At 38.0% G+C, this 21,782-nt stretch overlaps 1 protein-coding gene across 7 annotated transcripts in view; it reads right to left on the minus strand.

The window, feature by feature from the left end:
* Window positions 1-258: 258 nt before the first annotated feature.
* Window positions 259-21,782, minus strand: part of TENM3 (teneurin transmembrane protein 3) — a gene marked incomplete at both ends in the record, with an annotated part of 305,029 nt that continues 283,505 nt past the window's right edge. For all 7 annotated transcript variants that reach the window (XM_079534385.1, XM_079534384.1, XM_079534383.1 and 4 more), the window contains 6 exons: window positions 259-1,014; window positions 4,324-4,454; window positions 6,894-8,505; window positions 9,734-10,030; window positions 14,761-14,996; window positions 15,582-15,757. In XM_079534385.1, the coding sequence (XP_079390511.1) occupies window positions 259-1,014; window positions 4,324-4,454; window positions 6,894-8,505; window positions 9,734-10,030; window positions 14,761-14,996; window positions 15,582-15,757 (3,208 nt within the window). The remainder of the gene's footprint in view (window positions 1,015-4,323; window positions 4,455-6,893; window positions 8,506-9,733; window positions 10,031-14,760; window positions 14,997-15,581; window positions 15,758-21,782) is intronic.

Below are 21,782 nucleotides of genomic sequence, written 5' to 3' on the forward strand. Positions count from 1 at the left end.
ATATGCATATGTAAACATATTCTTTAAAGCAGATCACCTTTAAGGTCATTGAGAAAAAAAAAAAGTTTTGTCATTAGCAGTATCATTCTTCTGGAAGGCGCTCTTTTCATTACAGAGTCCGTTCAGATTGTGCTACAGAAAAAATCTGAGCAAAGATGTAAGCTTAGGCTCAAGTAGTAATGCAGCAAAACAGTTTGGTCTCCTTTTTAGAAGACACTGGTACACAGTCTCTTTGGCAGCCTGAGCTAAGCCAGTGTGTTACCTCTTTCCTATCTCACTTTGTCTGAGGAACTGTATATTGTTGGCGCTGTCTGCTAATTCTGGATATTGCTCCACAGAGAGTACATAGTACCCATCATATCCTTGTACCTTTCCAGCACTTAGCAACTGCCTCTTTTCTCCTTCTGTCCACAGCCTGGCACCTTCCTCTCCATCCCTTACTCTCTGTTGTTCCCTGGCCCAGGCACTGGAAAGAGCTCTTTGCCTGGCTTGCTCCAGTATTCGGGCTTTTTCCTCATCGAGCGTCATGCCGTATCGCACATGAAGCGCTAACGCACCGTACTGCATTTCAACATCGGCAAACCTACGAGTCCTGCCGTTCACCACGGTGGTGGATTGGGACACGGTGACATTGATGCCGTTCTCCAGGGCCTTCCGCCCGCTGGTCAGCCGCAGCGTCCCAAGGTCACTCTCAGGGGAGGTGGTCTTGATAAAATAGTGCGTGTCTTTGCCCTCAACGGTGAAATGTAAGTTTTCTAGGTAGTAGGCGTTGTTCAGAACAGCTGCCACTTTGATGCAGTCCTCATTTGCAATGTTGAGCACATTTGTCTGCACTTTTCCTTGATTGACAGCAAGCATCACCCCTTTCCCGATCAGAGACTTCACTGTGGCAAACCACAGCCACGACTTCTCTCCGCTGGATTTCCGTCTGCTGACCTGCACTTCTGCCATCTTTCCCAGGGAAAGGAAAGCCTTTGCTTGTCTCGCCACTTGTTGTTGCACTCCAGAAATTGGCTGTAAACAAGAACAGACAGAAGTTTTACCAACCATCTGTAGCCCTCTGGATGCCAAGTGGGCAGGCTTTCTTGGTGTACTGCCCATGGATGACAACAGGATATGCTGCCACTGACAGTGCCAAGGAACTAATTAAATCTACATACTGCTTGTTCTACTGAGCTACAAGACTATTTGGTTTGATAATGCTCTGTGTTTTTTTCTCTTTGTCTCCCTGCACGTGCACAGAAATTCTGTTTATTTCAGAGGCTACTTGGAGGGGCTAATTTTGTAATGTAAATTTTGCAGTGCTAATACCTAGTACAGGAAAGAGCCGCCTTTCTTTCTATAGTGTTACCTCATCATTTGAGCTTGTTCAACTATGATTCCTGTCTACCATAGTTTCGTCTAAATCGAGGGGATTTTTGTGGGCCATGAAGCTGTGATTCAGAACAAGAACAAGCCTTTCTTTGTGCCCAATCAGGAGGTAGATAGATATAGTCTCTGAGGTAGCTGCAGTCTAAAACCAAACTGCAGGGAAGCTCTCACAACCCCTGAAGCTAAAGGAAGGGGCAGTCAAACCATGAGGATAGTCTTTATGGTAAGAGAAAAGGAAGTAAATAGTGCAGAGTGGAGGAGTGGAGTATTAGGGACTGATGATCTTTCCTGCAAATATTTGAAGAAACTGATAAAAGGGTACGTGTGAAAAAGCTGCAGCCTCTCCAGTTGTGTGAGCTTCAAGCATCAGCATGCTGGCTGAGACCTAAAACAGACAAGCACTCTCTCCGGAAGACATTAGAGGGGTGTAATCCTGAACACAGCAGAGTACTTTGTTGGCAAAGGGGGCAGTGAGTGAAAGTAACCAACAGGTAAATAACTCAGTATTTCATATTTTACTGCACCTAAGGTGTTCTTGTTGAACACGTACATGTGTTATAGAGGGGAGGGAATTACAGTTGTAATTGTGAGGTGCAAAAGTACTAGGTGGGAAAGATTGGATAGGAAAATACGTTAAAAAAGTTTCACTATTAAGAGCTATGTGTATGCTAGTATGCTAGGTGCACTCTTGATAAGGTGAGAGAAGGCAGCTAGAGACTAGGAGCTGTCAGCAGAACTGCTGTGGTTATCCAGAACAGCTAGAAGAGCAGGAGCAGCCAGCAGGAACAGCAGGGTAGCTCACATTATGGGGTCAGCTGTGGTTGGGAACTTACAACTGCAGACTAGGCACATCCTATCTGGGTAACTGCAGGGCTTAACAATGACAAGCTGTGAATGAGTTAGTACTGACGAAGGAGGAGAGTAGACAGCTGCCCTAGCAGTTGTCTCAGCAGGAAACAGAGAGAAAGATTTAAATAGCTTTGGCTACACTTCTGAAACCGAGTAGTTAGTTTCTGTAGATTATCCAGCTTATCTTCCAATTGACCCCTTTTCCTTCCAGTAAAATATTGTTTAAAACCACTTGATTCACAACTGACAAATGAGGTAAGTGCCTGTTCTCTCTTCCTAAATTTCCAGACCAAACAGGAGCCATTAACACAGACTTCAGCAACCATAATTCTCCCTTGCTGCTCATCAAAGCCTGGCAAAAGGTTTGCAAAGACTTCTCTACATTGCCATGAGGGCAGGTTTCTGGAGGGGACAATTCCTGAGGGAATTCAAATTGATTTGGATTTTCAAGTCTCCTTGAATGTGGCAGACTCTTGTCTGCACTTGCTAACAAGTGTGGATTTCAGCTGTCTAAATCCCACATAAAAGCTATCAAGTACAAAATGTATTTTAGCCAGCACACTAATCAGTGAGAGTGGCAAGATGCTAAAGCAACTTAATGGCAAAGATTGCTTATTTTTCACAGGTATCTTTGGAGCTCTGACGTAAAACCTCATAGATGGGTAATACTCACTTCCTCCAGAATGTTCCAAAATACCAAGTAAGTATTTTGCATCTTTACTTCTGGCTCCTAGTTGTATTTGCTTATTCAGTTGTGAATACCATAGTTACAGCTTCTTCCTATGTGAGAAGCACCTTTGTTTTTTTGTCTCTCTCCCTCTCCTCTGTTGTGCTGCATGTCTCTAGTAGTCAGGTGCCTCCCTGGTACTCCTGTCCTGAAGGAAGCTTTCTGACAGCTGGCTGCCTGCTCTCATCTCCTTGACCAGACTGATTCTCTTCCTGGTGTGCTTTTTCCAGTGGTACCAGATAGCCTCATTCTTTCAGCCTCTGAGATCTAAGTAAACAACTTCTAATAGTTCTTTGCAGCAATGCCAGAGGATGACCACCTTGCTTGGAATACTTGCAGTGTTTTCTTTACTGCTTTTATTGTTCATGGAAGACACTGTTCTCATACTGTGCTCAAAGGTCCTTCTCTGTTACTCAGCTCCTGGTTACTAAACTATATAGATAATGGGTGATTCTGTGCCTGCAGAATTTCCTTCCATACGTTCCCTTTTGCTGGGCCACACTTTTTGATGATTTTTGGTCTGGATTAGTTTTTGCAGGGTTATTCAAGATTGTATCATCTTTTAATCTTGAAAAAAGGGAATGGTTTTTGACTGCTTATGATCAGACTACCCATTTTAACATCTCAGCACTTCCTCCTTAACTGAGAACTGTAGGATTTGGGATGGCATATGTCTCTGATCTTTGAATAAGCTTGATTTGTAAACATCATTTTCTTTAATAGCGGATTTGAAAATTAACTTTTACTGTTATTTCTTTTATCTTTTAAAATTCTAAGAGGTTTTCAGGCTTTAAGCTCTCTCTTTTATTTTTTTTCTTCCCAAAAGAACTTCATAAGCACTTGGAGTTTTGGTTTTATGTAATATAATAGGTTTTACCTCAGGTAATTTCATTTTCAATATTTTATCTTTACATATAAAGTGTAGTTAATATTAAAGAGAAGTAAAACTGTAGTGGTGCCTGGTATGCATAATTTACATCACCTGTTCTTCTGTTTATTTCACAGTCTACTTTTTGCTACGCTGTTCAGTTTTTGCCTTTGGGCAGAGTGCTAGTACAAATCTAATCTCTGTAGTTTCTGTTAGGAAAGTTAGACATCTTCAAAGGTTCTTAAACTTCTTTTCATTGATTACTGTACTTCTATATTTTTATTGTTGCTGAAAGCAAACAGCTTATTTAAAATTTGTACTTAGGAAATCTGTAATTTTAAAGATTCTTTTGAAAATGCATAGATAAAAAAGTAGATATTTGGTAGGTTCAGATTCAAATTCAGATTAAATAAGGAAATAGCCCTGTCAGGATTATCCATTCCTCTTAAGCTGAATAGAAGAGAATATTCTATCCTCTTTCATTTGAGTGCTTAGCTTTGATGCTTACAGGTATATCTTCCCATTGCTGGCTCTTCACAAGTTCATAAGAAGGTTCTGTTAAATCAAATTTTGGAACAGGAAAACCAGGAATGGCATTGTGTAGGTGGAATCCAAATGTCACCAGCCAGCTGTTAACATCTGAAAGAGAATTTAAAAAAAAAAAAAGAAAAAGAGTCGTTTAATAGTTCGTAATTATTTGTTCCCATTTGTACATGGAACAACTTTAGACACAGTTGTATCACTGTCATGCCACAGAAGGAGATCCACTGTCTTTGTTTTGGTACGTATGGATTTAGACCTGCTACAGCTAAAATAGTAAGCCTATGTAGAAAGCCTGAAGTTCTGAACTTGCATGAAAACTTCTGCTTTTTGCTCTTCTGAAGGGTGTTACAGGTTTCAGCAGTTCTAAAGGCCCCAGCGTTTTCTAGAACTTCCAGAAATATAGAACCACAACGTGGGTGAGATTTCCTTCTAATACAACCTGAACTAATTGGGATTTCGTGGTTAGACTGAACACTGTCTTTATTATATCTTCATCATCAACACATTAAAACAAAACAAAGAAATAAAAGGTATTGAAGAAAACATCCAGCCCTTTCGTTATACATTTGTTATTTTAGTATCTTCAAACTGTGTCTGAAATAACATCTGTACAGTCAATTACCTTTATAATGACTTGGCAGACAATTTATGTTGATTCAAGAGAAATCTCCCCTTCCTCAGGATGAAATTAAAAGCTAATTAAATGTCAGTAAGTACACGACACTAAATTAGCATTAGATAACATTATTTATGGTACACTGTGCATTTTATTAAAAATAAATAAAATAGGAATACCAGCAATTAAGTAATTAACAATGATTGGACAAGAATGGGTGCTCTGCCTGCCTATCTAGTTTCTGTCTTTCTACCCTATCTGACACAAATACTGAACTTACCAGAAGTTGGCAGAGTGCTCCTTATCAAAGTCTAGTGGCTTTCACTTAAGACAAATCCACACAAGTTAGACAAGGAACAGAATTTTTCACATGCTTAAAACAGTAAAAAAATATTTACTTAAAAATAATTCATAGTCTTTCCAGATAGATAAATGATAAGCCTCAGTCTAAAAACGCCAGCCAGCCAAATTAGTTATTTTAATAATAACCTTAATAACCTGTGGTAACCAGCATGCGTGCAAATGTTAAGAGAACTAGAACTCTATTTTGAGGGCAGTTCTTGAATCATGTGCATTATTTTCAGTGCTGCAAAGAATCTAACTGCAGTTGTATCCCTTACAGCACATGCTGCTAGAAGCCAGGTTCAAAGGCCGATTGTCATCCTTGCTCCCAGGCAGACTGTTAGCTACCCTGTTAATAGCTGCTGCTTTTAAATTAACACAACTCCGCCCCAATTCCCAGTATGCTTCTCTGAGTAGTAGTTTCATGATTCATAAGGGGAGCTGAGACCATCCTGTAGTCTGGTCCCATCTGAAAAAAACTCCAGATTGTTTACATCTATTAAAATACAAAGATTAATATATATCTGATTGAGCCATGCATTTTTCAGAGCTTTCTGGCGATGTACACTATTTTTTGTGTGCAGATTAATAGAAAACACTACCCATCACTAAGTCTAGATGCACAAAAAGCATATAGATTACCTAAAAAATCAATTATGCAAGTGGCATGTCAGCAGCTTTCTATTGCCAAAAGAGAATTTTGTACTAATTTTTCTATATCCACCCTCTCCGTCTTGGCTGCTTACTCATTATTTTGTGCTGGCCCTGCACCTTGTTGGACTTCTGCTTCTTAGCCAGTTTACATCAGTATTCTTGGAAAAGCCCATTCTAGCAAACACCAACCAGTGAACTTTCAGTGAGTACTTTCTGCCATCTTAACGGGTTAAACTGGTTGCAGGAAGACCCCTCCTGCCCTTGCTATCTTACATTCTCATTCCCTCTTGTCTTTTTTTGTCCATAAATACACAGTTTTTACTGCTCTGTAGCCCAGATATAAGTTGGACTAATTCAAATGTAAGGAGATAGTCATGAATGGTCTTGAGGGGTTCTCACTTTTGTACTTGCTGAAGAAATCTATTTATTTTCATTATAAGAGCACTAGGCAATGTGTTGAGATACTGGAAGGATCTCTGCTTTCCTCTTTCAGTACACTGTGTTGTGGACCTCCATCTCTCTTTGGTACCTAAATGTATGTCTAAAGGCATATGAGATATTTTCAAGATTGCTATTTCACCATTCTTGATGAACATGTTTGCATTCGTTAATGTCAAGTGCTTAATGCTTCCTCAAAAATAACTTTATCCAAATATAATATACATAGACACTTCATTAGAATTGTGAATTCCAGTTTAAATTGGATGCGTATAGGTCCAGAACACCAAGCAAGTTAAAATCGCTTGGTTGATCTTGACCTAAATTTTAAGTGCTTTTCTGAATGATCATTTTCCCTGAGAGTTTCTGTATTAACCTTCCTCACACAGTCTGTATCCCAGATTGACAGATTCCAGATTATAAGAATGCAGAGTGAGAAATTTTTGAGCAAGTGGGAGAAAGTCTTAAATGAAGTAGCATTTTACCTGTGATGTAATCCTTCACATCATGTATTTTACTGGCTGGGTTGTTATTTCTAAACATGTACAAATTGAAAGGAGCTGGATCCTTCCCAATTCTCTTCCAGACTTCAATATCGGGTGTTGTCCACCGGCCTGCCATTATGTCATAATCTCTTTCTCCAAAGTGGACTAGCTTGGTCAGTGGGTCATATAAACCACCGTGGAATCCTATTACCAGTTGGAAGTCAAGGTTAGAGTCAAAGTAGATCTCTCCATAAGCAGTGTATTGAATTTGTTTAAGCATGAGACCGTTGCTACTAAAAACAGCCAGTGGTGTTCCCGTATTGTCAGATGCAATGTAGAACTCATCTCCACTGCTAATCTCCATTGCAAAAAGATGTCCCTGCAGGTCATAGTAAAGGGATGTGATTTCAGAACTTGAGTGGTTGTATACATGAGTTATCCTGGTTGGGTAAGTAAGGTCTGCGTAAAAGAACTGGAGGTGCTGTCCAAGGCTAGTTTTACTGGAAACTCGTCGTCCGAGGCCATCGTAACGATAAATCACCGTCCACCCACTGCCTTTGCTGTAAACTCGAGTGAGGAGGCCCTTTGAACTGTATTCAAAGATTTCGGTACCCCTCTGGCGCAGAAATCCATCTTCGTCTAATCGATACTGCACGTCACCTAGTCGGGTTATTCTGTCTCTCAGGTCATAGCGAAGTGGCGTCAAACGGGCACTACTGCTAGGGTTGAGCAAATGGAGGTTGCCATTCAAGTCATAGTTGTATCGCCACATTATTTTTTCATTCAGGTAAACAGTCTGGAGTTGACCATCTACATCATATTCGTAGGCGTATTTTGTGGTGTTGGCAAACGGCCCAATCTTAATTTCTCTTTTTGTCACTCGTCCCATGTTGTCATACTGAATTGTAATCCAATACATTAGTGAACGAAAGATTTCATATTGAATTTCCTTGATGCGGCCGTGTGCGTCAAAATGTTTTGTGTAAGTCATTACTGCTGTAGAAATGATCTGGTTAATATCATAATATATAACTCCAAATTTGCCAAATTGTTCAACCTTACCGGAGATATCATCAAACTGATAGAGATCAATAGGCAATGGGGTTTCATTGATGACACCTTGCATGCTAGTCACTCGGAAGCTATTGTCATAGCTGTAATCAAATCGGGCGTTTACCATTCCGTCTTCACTAAAGCGGAAAATCTGTCTGTCAATCAGTGGGCCAATCTGCCTGTATCTAATGGTGCAGATAAAACCGTCGCTTTGGAGGTTTACCGTTTTCAGGACTCCTGCTGTCTCATCGTAAGTAAAACTAACTCTTGTACTATCATACAGAATTTCTGAGAGCTTGGTCTGCCGTCTGTACTTGAATAATACTCTTCGGCTTGTCCCCAGGAAAGCAGTTTGAAGGAGCTGCCCTTCTTCATTGTAGTCCATTATAACAGAGGCATTACTTTCAGGGGGGTTGTATATATTCCTGTAATAGCCAATGGAGCGAATAGTCTGCATGGTATGACGAGCGACGCTGGGCATGGTGACAGCAGAAAGACGATCCAGCAAATCATATTCAAAGATATACTGCCGTTGGCTATGAAGCAGAAGAACCATTGACTGAAAATTAAGAACAGATTTTTACCATGTGACAAATGGCGGAGTACCTCCTTGCATCCCCCTGCCATATACACATACTATTTCTTCGCAAAAATGTGACATTCCCACTTGGGAAAATTTATGTTCTCTTTAATTGAGTTATCCTTGACCTTACATGTTGTTAACATCTCCCTGCCTAATTTACTTGGATGCTTAATTGTAAGGGGTTCTGTAATTAGTAGTTCGACATTCATAATTTGCTACTTGTTATGACTGTATCACTTTTATCAAGCACTCACAGCTAAACAGCAGATTGTCAATGGATTCAGATAAGTCATGTTTAATATGGGAAGAAGTAAAACTGTCTTAGAGCCATTAACTCACGAGGAGAACAACATATGGGAGATACAATTTCTTCCCTACGATTAGAGATGATTTTGAAGAATTTGAACAGCCTGGGATCCCTGAATACTGTGTTCTTGTTCCATAAGTGTTTAAAACATAGGCGAAACAATTGTTTGATTATTTATATCAGAAGGAGCCACCCGGGATTATTCTGACATTTTTCTGATGTGTGGCTATTATGTATCGTAGGTCTTGATTAAATTATGTCTGTAATGTCTAGTAAACAGCATTTGCCGAGCAACAGATTCAATAGAAATACATTTAAATGCCACAAAGAAATAGATTCTGTTTTTGCACAGCAGGCATGAGATTTCAGAAGGGAGATTTTCACAGCTGTTTCTAGAGGAAGAACTTATCATTCAGATATTGTTATATACAAGGAAGATTCCTGATTTTTGCCTGTTGTTTTTTTCTATGCTACAACAAAGAGCAAGTGTAAACTGACAGCTTTAACTATCTAGAAACAAGAGCTTTTCTTGATAGTGGAAAAAAAAACAGCAGTGAAGAATGTACAAATAGATAATTTTCAGCTGACTTACATTGCAGAGATCTAGTTCCTGTACCTTATTTTAACAGTTAAGATAAAAGGTAAATGTAGATGCTGCTTGTTAGTCTAGCCGAAATGATTTTAAAAGTCATCAATTCTTAACAGTCACCTAAAGCAAGGCTGCATATCTATTTTATAAAACATTCCCATAGGAACCACATGTTGATACTTAGAATAATCCAAATATGCTTCTGCTACATCTTTTTGGATGTATGTCATCCAATGTATGTCATCCAGTCAGATGCTGTATTATTTTAGCAAAATCAAAGCATTTTTAAAACCTCAAGTGTCCTTTACCTTCTCCAAATATGTGTAACTCCAAGTTTTTCCATCAGCAAACACTCTAGACACAATCCTTCCCTGTCCGTCATACTCTATTTTTTCACTAGTTGTCCCTCGCTGTATGCTGCCTATTTGCCCTGTGGATGAATAGGTAACGTTGACAGCCATCAGCTTGCTGCTTGGTAGCCACAGGGTTGGGTGCCCTGACGTGTCATAGGCAATCCTCAGCAGGAATTTACGGTGGTCGTCGTAGATCTTTTCTGTCTTAGTGGTTCGATCAAAGTCAACTGAAAGGAGGTTTCTGCCATTAACCTTTTAAAAACAAACAAAAGGACACAATAAATCAAGTAAATTTGCTACCTATTATTTCCAGGAAATGTTAGCAATTATTTAAGTGCCATTTCCAGTGATTGACTTGCTGTGTATATAAATTATTTTAGCACCTTCTTAATATAAATGTGACGCACTACATTACCATCTATTTTAAATAGGTCTATTCTGTGAAGGAATTTGGTGTAATTTAGGTTTTTTTATTGACAGTCAATGTTAAGAAAATACTGAAAGATACACACTGAAAGCTTCTGCAATAAACAGTGCCATTTTGGAGAACAAATTGCTTCTTTTGCAAGCAGTCCAAATTTTATCTAGCAAACTTTTCAGTCATATTCCCAGCAATTGCTGCTCAAGTTCATAACAATCATACTCAAGGACTGAATACCAATCTTCCACAGCAGTTATTTATCAAAAGAGTAAATACAAAATTAAAATCTTCAAAAGAACATTTAGCTTTCAAGTTATGACAGACAGCTTTTAGATCATAGGCATCCCCCCTTTTAGATCAGATGGAAATGAAAACAGCGTACCATCCACTGACGCAACGTACTATAAGGCCAAAATGCTCAGGAGAGGATTCTGTCCTTTGCCCAGTTAACTGACTAGTTAAAGCCATACATGACTGGAAGACTACAGAACCACTGAAAAACACTTACAAATTTGAATCTGAAATAGGTATATTTATGTTGAAAATTGTTTTATCAGTACATGTAAGCTATAATGGTGGATAGTGAGTTACATATAACACTTTTACATTAGAATCTGTCCCTGCTGTTTCAGTATCTTACATTAACTTTCAGTTTCATTGAAGCAGCTCTCATTTTTTGTATGCATGAAATGAAAATGTCTGGTTTTCTTTTCCCATACTGGCATCTTTGCAATTCTCTGCTCACCCTCTCTTAACTGCTTTTTAGTGTTCTCTAACAGACCTCTAGGTTTCTTTGTTCATCTGCAAACCATTTCTGTATCTGCTTTGCCCTTTTAAAGTTATTCTAGATAAGGGTGAAACACTGATAACTAAGACTTTTTAATGCTGCATCTTGCTAACATATGAGAAGTAGAGGACAAATAGACACAAGTATATGTATTAAGAATTTTTAAAAATTCCTATTCAAGTACTTGATGCATACATATTAAAGAGGTGAAGAAAGATGGCTAAATAACATTTAGCAAAGAAAAAGAAAATGGATACTAGACCAAGGAAATGGCTAAAGGTTTTTTTTGCATTTTTAGGCCTGTATGGTAAAAAATCCATATACCATGGATTTTGGTTCTTTTACCCAGAGGCAGATACATTTTCAAAAGAAGGACTAATATAAATTAGGTTTTTTACTACTAGCATAAAAGGTATTAAAGTACTGGAGATGGGTTGTAGACAAATATGAAAAAACCTCCTCTGAACACTCAGTTTTGCTTATACCTGTCTGCCTATTCATCGGTCTTATCTACATCATTTATGTTGATGTGCTCATTTTTAGTATGAACTCACTAGCATGACAACCATCTGCACTATTAGTATTTCAGAACAAAAAGCATATTTTCATGCAAAACTAAGAAAAGAACACAAAAAATCTGGTAAGATGCAGAATTCCTGCTTTGTGGATTACATTAACTGTCAAATATTATTTAAATACACTGTGAAAAATTAATGCTAGAAGACTGATTCTGAAAGTTGTTTTTTAATATCTTTCATGTATTTTTTGTTTAAATATTTCAACACTTACATTTGATCATTTGCCTAAATCTGTACTTAAATCTTGTCTATTTCTGGCTTTTGCTTCTCAGCCTCTCCCCATGCATGCCTGCAGTCATCTCTCCCTCTCTCTGCCCATTTTGTTTCTCTGATATTTTTCTTCCCTTTCTTTCCCTTCCTTGTTTAACATTTAATTATGATTTTTAATGATTTTCTTGTCGGCCTCTCAGGCTTAGATGCTGAAGTGAGAAGAGGCACTTCTGATTTCTGAACAGGCAAAGAGGGAAGGGTGGTTTTATGGTTAAGGCAGATGTCCAAGCAATTGCAGATAATTTCTTGGCTAAGCACATCCTTCCGGTGTAAATTACAGCAAAGTACTTAATCTAGCTGTCTCACTGCCTTATCTGCTAAATGGGATAATAACATCCCTTGATTCTCCCTTTCCATCTGTCTGGTCTGTGTAAGGACAAAATACAAGAGGAAAGGAAATGCCTCTTTCTATAGCCAGATTCATGCTTCCAAAATCTGCTGACAGAGCTCTTGCATTCAGACTTGAGTGTTTGGTGAAACTGGCTGTGCTTGCATAATCTGGTGATACAAGTGACAAGGTTTGGTGACGTAGTTTTTTTCACTGGGTAGTATGGGACTAGAATAATGTATGTCAGTTGAAGTCCTGCCTTCAACTGAAGCATTTTTTAACAAAAGCTTGGCTACCAAAATGCTTCTACAGTAAAACTTAAGAATGTTTGTGTCTAAGACAAGCGTACTCTAAATAGATTTGATAATTCTGGGCTTCATTATGATATAAGGAGTAACTTAGGAATTTTTCAGTGAATAAACACTTAATGACACAAAACCAAGTCTCTTGACACCACCTACATGCTATTCTACTCTTTCACTAATTACAGTGTCCACCTACCCTGCTCTGCTTTAACTCCTGGCTTTATTTCTAGTGCTTCAGTGAGAAGCGTGAAATCAGACAGTGATTTCCCCATGAGAACTACAGATATATTGTCGTGCCTTGCAGAGAGATTAAAGAGAATATTTGAAATGTGGAGACCTCTTCAAGGCTTGGAGCTTATAAATTTTCTGAAGGTAGTGCTAAAACCCTTCTTGTGAGCTCTCTGTTGGATGTTACGTGTCCTCTCTATATACACCTCTTGAGACAAAGCTCATACCAGCTCCTTTCTTTAAGACACTTGAGAGAGAAGATCTGCCTGGTCTCAGCACAAATGCCCCAAATAAGCCCTTCCATGAGGAAGAGTGCCAGCACCTGTGCCAAAGACCTCTGCAACAATACACATGCAACAAACTTGAACAACAGTTAAACTGACAGAGAATCGTTAAAGTTAAGGGGCGGGGAAAAAAATGATACATATATATATTTTTAAATAAAAGACTATTAGTAGTGGGTATAATACATACAAAACAGAAACCCAAGAGAGTTCCACAGAGTGTACTCCATGATGTTATATACCGCATATATATGAGTACATTTACATATTTTCATTATATTTTGTTTACATTTGTTTTCTTTGCAGCAAAATGTTAGTGCTGTATCTGTAGATGGAAATGATGAACTCTGTGAGTTATTTGTATTCTTTCTGATCCTGGTTTCTTTTTCTGTTTTCCTACAACCCCCTCCTCCCCCCCCGCCCCGCAAACTTTCTATAGTTTCTTCCTATGTAAATTACTTTGAAAAAATCTTCCCTTTTTTTTTGGTAAATCAATTATTAGTCCACACTCTCTGCTTGCTCTACTTCTCCCATTTGTATATACATTTTTAATTACTACTATTTTATACTATTTTATGATCTTTCACTTCTTCCCTCTTAGGTTAGATCTTTCTCACCTCTTTGCTCTTTCTTCTTTCAACTCTTTTAAATCAGAGTTTTCCTTGACATTTCTTTAACCTCCTTAGTATTTGAATCAATTTTGCTTTTCTTTTTAGAACTGGACTCAGGGAGATTTGTTTCAGTGCCAAAACCAAATATAATCAATATTGTTATTTTACTTTTCCGTAGGCTTCCTTCAAGAATGAATTGGCAGATTTACTCTATCATCTTGTTATGTAATGAAACAACTATGAACCAGAACCAAGGATGAGCTTCATAAGCATGGGTTACTTTTGCTCTTCCCACTACCATAGCTAGATGCAAGTATGTTGTTCTTAAGCAGCAGCTGTTGTATCTAATCATCCTTCCTTCCCGGAGAAAAATCAATTACTCTTTTAGGGCAAGTAGTAGAAATGTAAGATGCATGACAGCATTCTCTCCTTCCCAAAGGAAAATATAAAAATTTTAAATTTAAAAGTAGCATGTTACTATCTTAAAAGTCAAGTGGTTTGAAATTATTTACCTTTACCTGATATACTGCTTAGGCCTTATTTTAAACAATTGAGTTCAGTCTTAATATGTCAGACCTCCAATGTAGTCTTGAAATGGTTTCCTGGCAACTCTATTTCAAATGCTTAATCTATGTTGTCTTTACCAAATGGCTGTCATAAATCAGTTTGCTTCCTACTTACATTTCACTCACTGTATAGGAAGAAGAAATGCCAACAAAATGATAAAGACATATGTTAGAGGAATATGTCATTCACAATCACGCAGTTGAACTCTCTCTACCAGAAATAAGTATTAGTACAACTTTTATTAAAAATTGCAAAGAAAGAAAACTCTGGGCCCATGGTGGCTTATGGTACAATAATTTAAAACAATTTAAAATCAGGTATGTGAATTCAGCGCTGGAAATAAGAAGTGAAGCCAGATCTAAAAATCATCTTTTTACCTTATTCTTTTCAAGTCATTGCAGGCTAAAGCCAGTGTAGATTTTACAGAAAAGAGTAATAAGGAAGAAGACACAAAGTAATAAAAGCAACAACTTCCAGATCAACACTAAGCTTACCTATAGTAAATATGCTGTGGCTGCTGGATGGCAATATCTACAAGAATGTGTTTATCTTCCTGTAAGTAAGAATGCAGTAGACACTATCCATGCCTGTTTGCATGCTTACCCTGAGCTTTCGGCCAAATACGTTGACTTTTCCCTGGGCTTGCTCCTTCCGAAATCGCCACTCCACCAGGTTCTGCCCATTCTCCCCTGGCAGAGTCATGTTTCTCTTTGCCACTGTTGGATTGGCAGTGCCAGCCAAGACATGCGGCTCCGTCTGGTAGTGAGAATCTAGGCCACTGGCATACAGGATTCTAAGTGAGCCATCATAGCCAATCTGGTAGCTGTTTCTTAACTGATCTGAAAATGCAAAAGAAAACCAAAACAAACAAACAAAAAACAAACAGAAACACACATATGTGTGTTAATTCTTTCTTTGTCCTGCACTCCTTATACACTGTATGCATATAACACCTTTACCTACAGACACACTGGAAATAAAACCCAAGGATGAGAGAGATGACAACATCCATATCGTATACACACGTATCACAGGAAAACACAAATGCCTTTGGGACATACCTTCAAATTCACTTAAACACTTAAGAAAAATCCCACCTCTAGAGTATGGCACAAAATGTATTCTCTGCTGCTTCATTAGACATTTTTTGCCTCATCCTGTGCCTGCTGTGACTACTGACTTTTGCTAGGATGTGGCTGCTGGAATCTCATGTACTATTTTAAAGCCCAAATCTCACTTAAGTTATTTGATTAGAAAACATTTAATTACACTTTTATTGTACCTCCTTCCTTCCCTGAACAGATCTTTTTATGTATCACCTCCTCCTCCAAACATTAGGCCTGTAAAGCTTCTGATTTGAGCTGCTTGTACTACAAGTAATTCGGTTTCAGGTCAGTAACTGAGAAATCCTTTGTATACAGTACCTTGAACCATGGTGTAGAAAGAATCAATTGATGATAAGTTGGAAGTGATGCTGACATCCTCTTCTCTGCTGGATGATTCGATGTCCACTGTAATGGCTCTTTCCATTTCCCCATGAAGGTTAGTGACAACTCCAGTCGGGAATGTAACATTTGTCAGACGGCCCTCACTATCGTAGCTTAAAAAAACAAAAAAGTTCCTAAGTGATACATGGCACGGAACAAATTGTTTTCATTTACAAGTAAGACGAATCAAAATACCAGCTACTCAGAATTGCTAAGGCACGTTTACTTTTTGTGCATGGGATAGGCACAGCAAAGCCTTCAAGCATGCTTGGAAGCAGTGAAAAGACTGTTTAACATATAGGAGCCTCAATGGTGACAGCAAGAGCAAACAGATGGATCCTCAGCTCCACATATTATTCTTCGAAGTGTGACCAGATCCCGCTGCACAACTGACACACCATTTCAAAGGGAGTGTATTAGTCAGTGCTAAATTCTGTATCATTCTGCACTCACTCCCTAAGACCAGAATAGATTTTTGCTGTAGGAATCCTCACAGACTTTTCCTTTGGCCCTTCTTAGTCACTGAGTAGGCAGAGCACTTGCACTCCCATTCCTGAGCACTTAACATCCTTTGTATTATTCAGAGAAAGGATCTTGGGTAATATTTATTCTACTACTTAAGCTATTTGTTTGTAGCTGGAAATCATATCATATGCAACTCATTAGCTTGAGAAAAGCTTGAGAACTTAGCTTGAGGTGTGTTTTCTGTCTTTGCTGACATTTCTTTAAACTAATAGCTATATAGTCATTTATGTATGAATAGGTAGATACAATGCCAGTTAGTGAAATAGACTTAGGACTTCTGAAGCATATCTTTTCATGTGCTGCGTTTGTCAGGTGTACTCCAGCTATTAATACCACAGATAAGATATGCACAGCTCTGTGTATGCGAAAAACAAGACGAAGGAAGTGATCCCATCAGAAGTACAGCACTTTCTGACATTCAAGTAAGTGTGATGACATACTTCCATCAGGTTTTTCAAACACCAGACCAAGAGCATGCTCAAACCCATTGCAGTCTTAGAGTTCAGAGGCAAGGCATCGTGTAAGCTTCAGGTCACACAACTGCCTTTGAGATTAGCTCCTCCAGTGTGACAGCCTAGATTCATCAGATTAGGTGTTCTACTGAGGCTCTGAGTTCACAAGTATAGTCTCTCTGTATCTGCAACAGAGAAAAACATCTAAAGGGTGATTCAACCCACCTAAGACCTATTTGCTGTCTGTAGCTGCCCATCCATACCACAACTACGTAGGAGGAAGCTAAAGGAAGCTTTAGTCTCCCAAAGTCCTTATAACACAACCCTGCAGATCCACAACATGTGCTAGGAACTTCATACTTACAATTGTTATCAAAATTGCTCCCTTTGAAAGAGAAACCCCTCAAAAAAATCCCCAAAACTCCAAGCATATCACTGAGGCTACAGAAACTCATTTTTAAATGGGGAGAATTAATTCCGAATGGTTTTAACCCACAGTACTCTTACTTTCTCTGAATATCATGAGCACTGAACGGATTGCTGTAACTGAAAGGATTAGGTTAAGAATTTTTTTTTCCAGTTTGCTTACTCTGTAGATGACAGCTTTTTGCACACAGTCATTTTCATCCTTTTAACACAGTTGATTTCCTTTGTTTATGAGAGACTTTCACTTAGCAACAGGGAAAAAAAAAGAATGTTTGAAAATCAGAAACCCTTCTGCAAGCCAGGGAAATCAAGTGGGAAAACTTGTTTCTTGAAGTTAAGTATATTTCAAGATAAAAGTTTCCTTTTTTTTTTTCTTCTTTTTTTTTTTTCCAGGGTGTTTCTATCCCTAATTTTGGCTCTCTTTCACGTACAAGACTTGGCAAGCAGAAATACTGCATGTATGCAAGAAACTAAAACAAACATACCAACATTCCTTGAGCGTAAATTTGACTGCAAACCCATTAATGACCTTTGGTTCCATAATTTTTTTTTTTTTTTCACACACAACTTCCCTCTTTAACTCCCAGGGGAATATACATTCTCCAATTAGTGTCCTTTTCTGTTTTCCACTTTACAGAGGAATGCCTGAAAATACTAAGTTATTAGTATTATCTTATAAGTATTAGTATTACCTAACTTATCTAAGATAAGTTAGAAGTTATCTTGTTGGGAACTACTTGCATCCTTTGATTCTAGGAGCCAAGTGCCAGTTTTCGTTTTGACCAATGCTTCCTAAAGCCATAAAAGGTAAGATTTTTCTGTGAGAACTTTTCGCCCTTTGAATCACAGTATTTATGAGAAGTTATATTTCTCAGTTCAGCACTTGCATTGAAAAACAATATGCATCAGTAGCTTTCAGTAGTGTATGGCTTCACTACAGCATGCAGCACTGAACATTGCTATTCTTGTTATATGCATTCTTGCTTCCACATTTTTTTTTTTTACTTTATGTGTATAGATCCTGAACTGGTCTCTTCTTTCATAAATACATAAAACCACAAGTCTCAGATAAGCAGCTAATATTATTGCAGAGGGGGAGAGCTCAACAGAAATTCATGCTACTCATTCATGTTCTTAAAAACACGTCCTGAAAGTGAAAAGAATCTAAACAGTTGTGATTGCTTGATCCAGGCATCCAAGTGCAGGAAAAAAACATGAATGAGATGTGAAAGATAAGAACAGAATTTCTCCTACTTTTATAGCCAAGAACAGAAAAAAGGCAATAGGTCTTTTTATAACTTACTATATACTCCATTATGTGATGGATTATAATGTGTGCCCTTCATCCCGTTCACAGCACGTTGAATACTAAACTTACTTTTATACTTGATATCTTTTTGCTGACAATGAAAGCCTTATCAATGCTCAACGTAGCAACATCACTCATACCTTTGGGCATTCCTATACCATTTTTCTTATTACATCCAAATATCCTTGCATTCGGCTGCCAAGGTGAATTTATTCATCCAAGTTTGTCAGTTTTAGACCAAGAGATTTCTTTTATCTGTCTAGTATTCTAATATTGAAATTGCCCTAAAAGGAATGAGACGTAAAGTCTATAGGGCAAGCACCTATATTTGGCATTTCACAAACACTTTGATCTTTTCATCCAAACACAACTCAAGTACACGTTACTGCTGAGCCCTCTGACCTGTCTCCTGTGAGAGGCTCCATGGCAAAGCCATTCAACCAACCTCTTGCATTCCTCAAGAGAAGGTAGCACATCAGCTTTTCAGGAACCTAAACCAAAAACTACATACTCGTTTACCTCATGTGTTTTAATCCTACCAACCCTATTTCACTCATTAACTCAATAATCTTCTTGTCTGGCCGGTAACTTCAGAAGACAGAAATAAGGACAGGGGCATCACCTCTTGCTGAATTTCCCTTTAGATCAAATTTGTTTCCTTCCTTAGGATGAACTGCCACTGCTGGCTAGTTTTCCTCTTCTGCAGTGACAAATCCACAGAGATAATGATTATCAGCTTCCCAGATTCTTGACCTCTTGCTCTTTACCTGCTGGAGATCTCTCTTCCATTGTTCATCTTCCTTAGTTTTAATTACATTCTGTCCTAGACCATTTTTCTGTTCTAGTCTATGTAGGACACTTCATTTTGCAATGATAACTTCCTGGTAATCCTTGTCACAGATGGAAATGTCCTACTTTCTTTATTTCTGTCCTGTTTTTCATGTGAGGTGCCTCTTAGTTTGGAGCACATTTAGCTTGACCCCAACTTACAGAGCATTATTAATGTTCTATATTGGAAGTTACTTCAACATAAAATAGGGAACTACAGAAATGAGGTGTATAGTAAAGGTTGCTGCTAAAGCCAATAGCTAAGTTATGACTGATGCTGTTTTTTCCAGAGACCTCTGTAGCATATTCCTGTAACAAAATATATATATTTTTTCTGTTGTTGTAAACATGTCAGGTTAAAGAGCAAGGCATGTTGGTTTCTGCACGTTTCAGATAACAAGACATACGTGCAAATGTACGTCATGTATTTCAATAAAGGCTGGTTATGAATTACACTCTTAATTGGGATACAGTATTAGAGAAATGAGGCATGAAGGCATTTCATAATGCAGACATGTATAATTTTGATGGTGGAATGAAAAGTACTGTTACACACTCACTCAGCATACGGCAGGCATTTCCTCTGTGCATCTTGAATTACCAAGAGTGGTTAGAAATTTCACAGAACATTACCCTACTTGTTTCAAGGTGTTTGTAGGAAGGCTTTAATATCAACTTGCTGCTTACTGGTGGGTGAACACAGGAAGTTTAAAGTTCACTTTCCACAGAGCAGTGTGGTGTGGGGTTTGTTTAGATGTATAATCACTGTGTTGATCCATACTGAAGATCTACCCTAACCTGGTGATGAAATGCCTCATTGAGCTTGTTGAGGCCATTAAGTTCACATTTAGAATAAGGACTGTTAAATAATGTTTCTCATTTTGCAAATCCCTTCTTTCAGTTGTATCTAGCCTTTCATAACATACTTCAAATGTTGTCCCTCCAAAAAGTTAGTTCACAGTTTGAAAACAGCAGAAAAGAGAAGCCACCCTAAGTCACCTGGATTGGTTATCACTGCCTTGCTAAACCAGTGACAAAATGGTCATCCTAACCGATGAAGAGGAAACGAAAACACAGTCTGTATATCATTCGTTTCTCTGTCGTTTCATTGCTGGTCTGGAAGTCTCCTGTCCTTCACTGTTAAAAAACGGAGCACAATAACTTACTGGTAGCTCTGTTCCAACCATCTTTAACCATTACGTGGGCTGTCAGAAGAGAGGCAAAGACCCTCACCTTCAACATTTTAACGTTATAATTTTCCCATTTAGCTCCATTTCTGAGTTGCTTTCCCGGTTTTGATATGCATTTTTGCCTTTTATTTATCTGAAGAGTGACTGAATAATCCTGCTAAGAATGAACAAACAAAATAATCTACACATGCATGGATAAACAAACAATTTTGCCTTTTTTTTTTTTTTTTTAAAATTTATAGACTTACTGATATACATACATCAGTGGATCCACAACTACTCATTTATAATCTGCCTTCTTAAAAATAATATTAATTGAAGTACCGTATGTACAGATTCTTTTATTTGCACAATGTGTATTTGAACTTAAAAAGTGTAACAGCTTACTTGTTAACTCATAGTATAAATGTATCCGGTAACTCAAAATATTAAACTATAACTTACTTTTAAGTAAGTATTAAGTAGATTTTTTTTTTTTCCAATGGAACCATAAACAATGAGATAGCTGTATGTCTTTCTAACATTCCTTTTTTTTTTTTTAAACATAGCAAGAAGGGAACAAATATGTCAAAAATGACAATTTGATGTATGTACGTAGGCTTGTAAGTTATGACAAGCAGCTTGATTTTTTAAAAACTATTGTCTGATACTGGTGGCATTTTTCTTTTGTTCTTGCTTGGAAAGTTGTTAAGCACAAGAAAAAAATAGCAGTATTCTTACCAATCTTACAGAACTGTAAGTATGTGAAAAACATCCTCCTTTATCTTGCCTCCCTACCCCTCCTTTCTTTCACCCTCCCCCCTCAACCTTCTCCATATCCCATCTCAAGCACAGGAGGAGTGAGATGGAGCTGATCTCAAACAAAATACAGCTAAATAAAAATCACAGAAAATAGGTCTTGGAGTGGTGCTTTAAAGGACCTGAAGTAAAATGCAGCCTGAAATCCAACTCTGGACAGGAACTTATCTGTTACAACTTGATTTTAAAATGGAATTTGGACAGAAAATACAAATTCATAACATACAGAGGCTGGAAAGGCACTAAAAGTCTGTTAAGTATCAGCTAAATTTCTCTGTCCTCTCTATATCAACAAAGTGTCAGAAAGTTCAAACCTAAATTTGAGCAGATGGTCACCTTCTGTCCCTTTGTCTCACTGCCGCTTCCCAGTCTTCATCCCAGTTTCATTTGGGATAGTCTGATCCAACTGTTTGTTACATAATTCAGGTGATGGTCTTTTATCTCAGCAAGCTGGTCATTATGAATGTTTCAGCCCGTGTTTAATGAAGAAATTACCTGAGCTTGAAAGTGATTGGCAATTTTTCTTTTCACCTTCTCCCATAATTACTGCAGCATTTGAGGCTTTTTTGTGTTTCTATTTTGTCATAACTTTAAAATTTTCAGTCTTTTC

Source organism: Tetrao urogallus (assembly GCF_951394365.1).
Source record: "Tetrao urogallus genome assembly, chromosome: 4".
Taxonomy (NCBI): Eukaryota; Metazoa; Chordata; class Aves; order Galliformes; family Phasianidae; genus Tetrao; species Tetrao urogallus.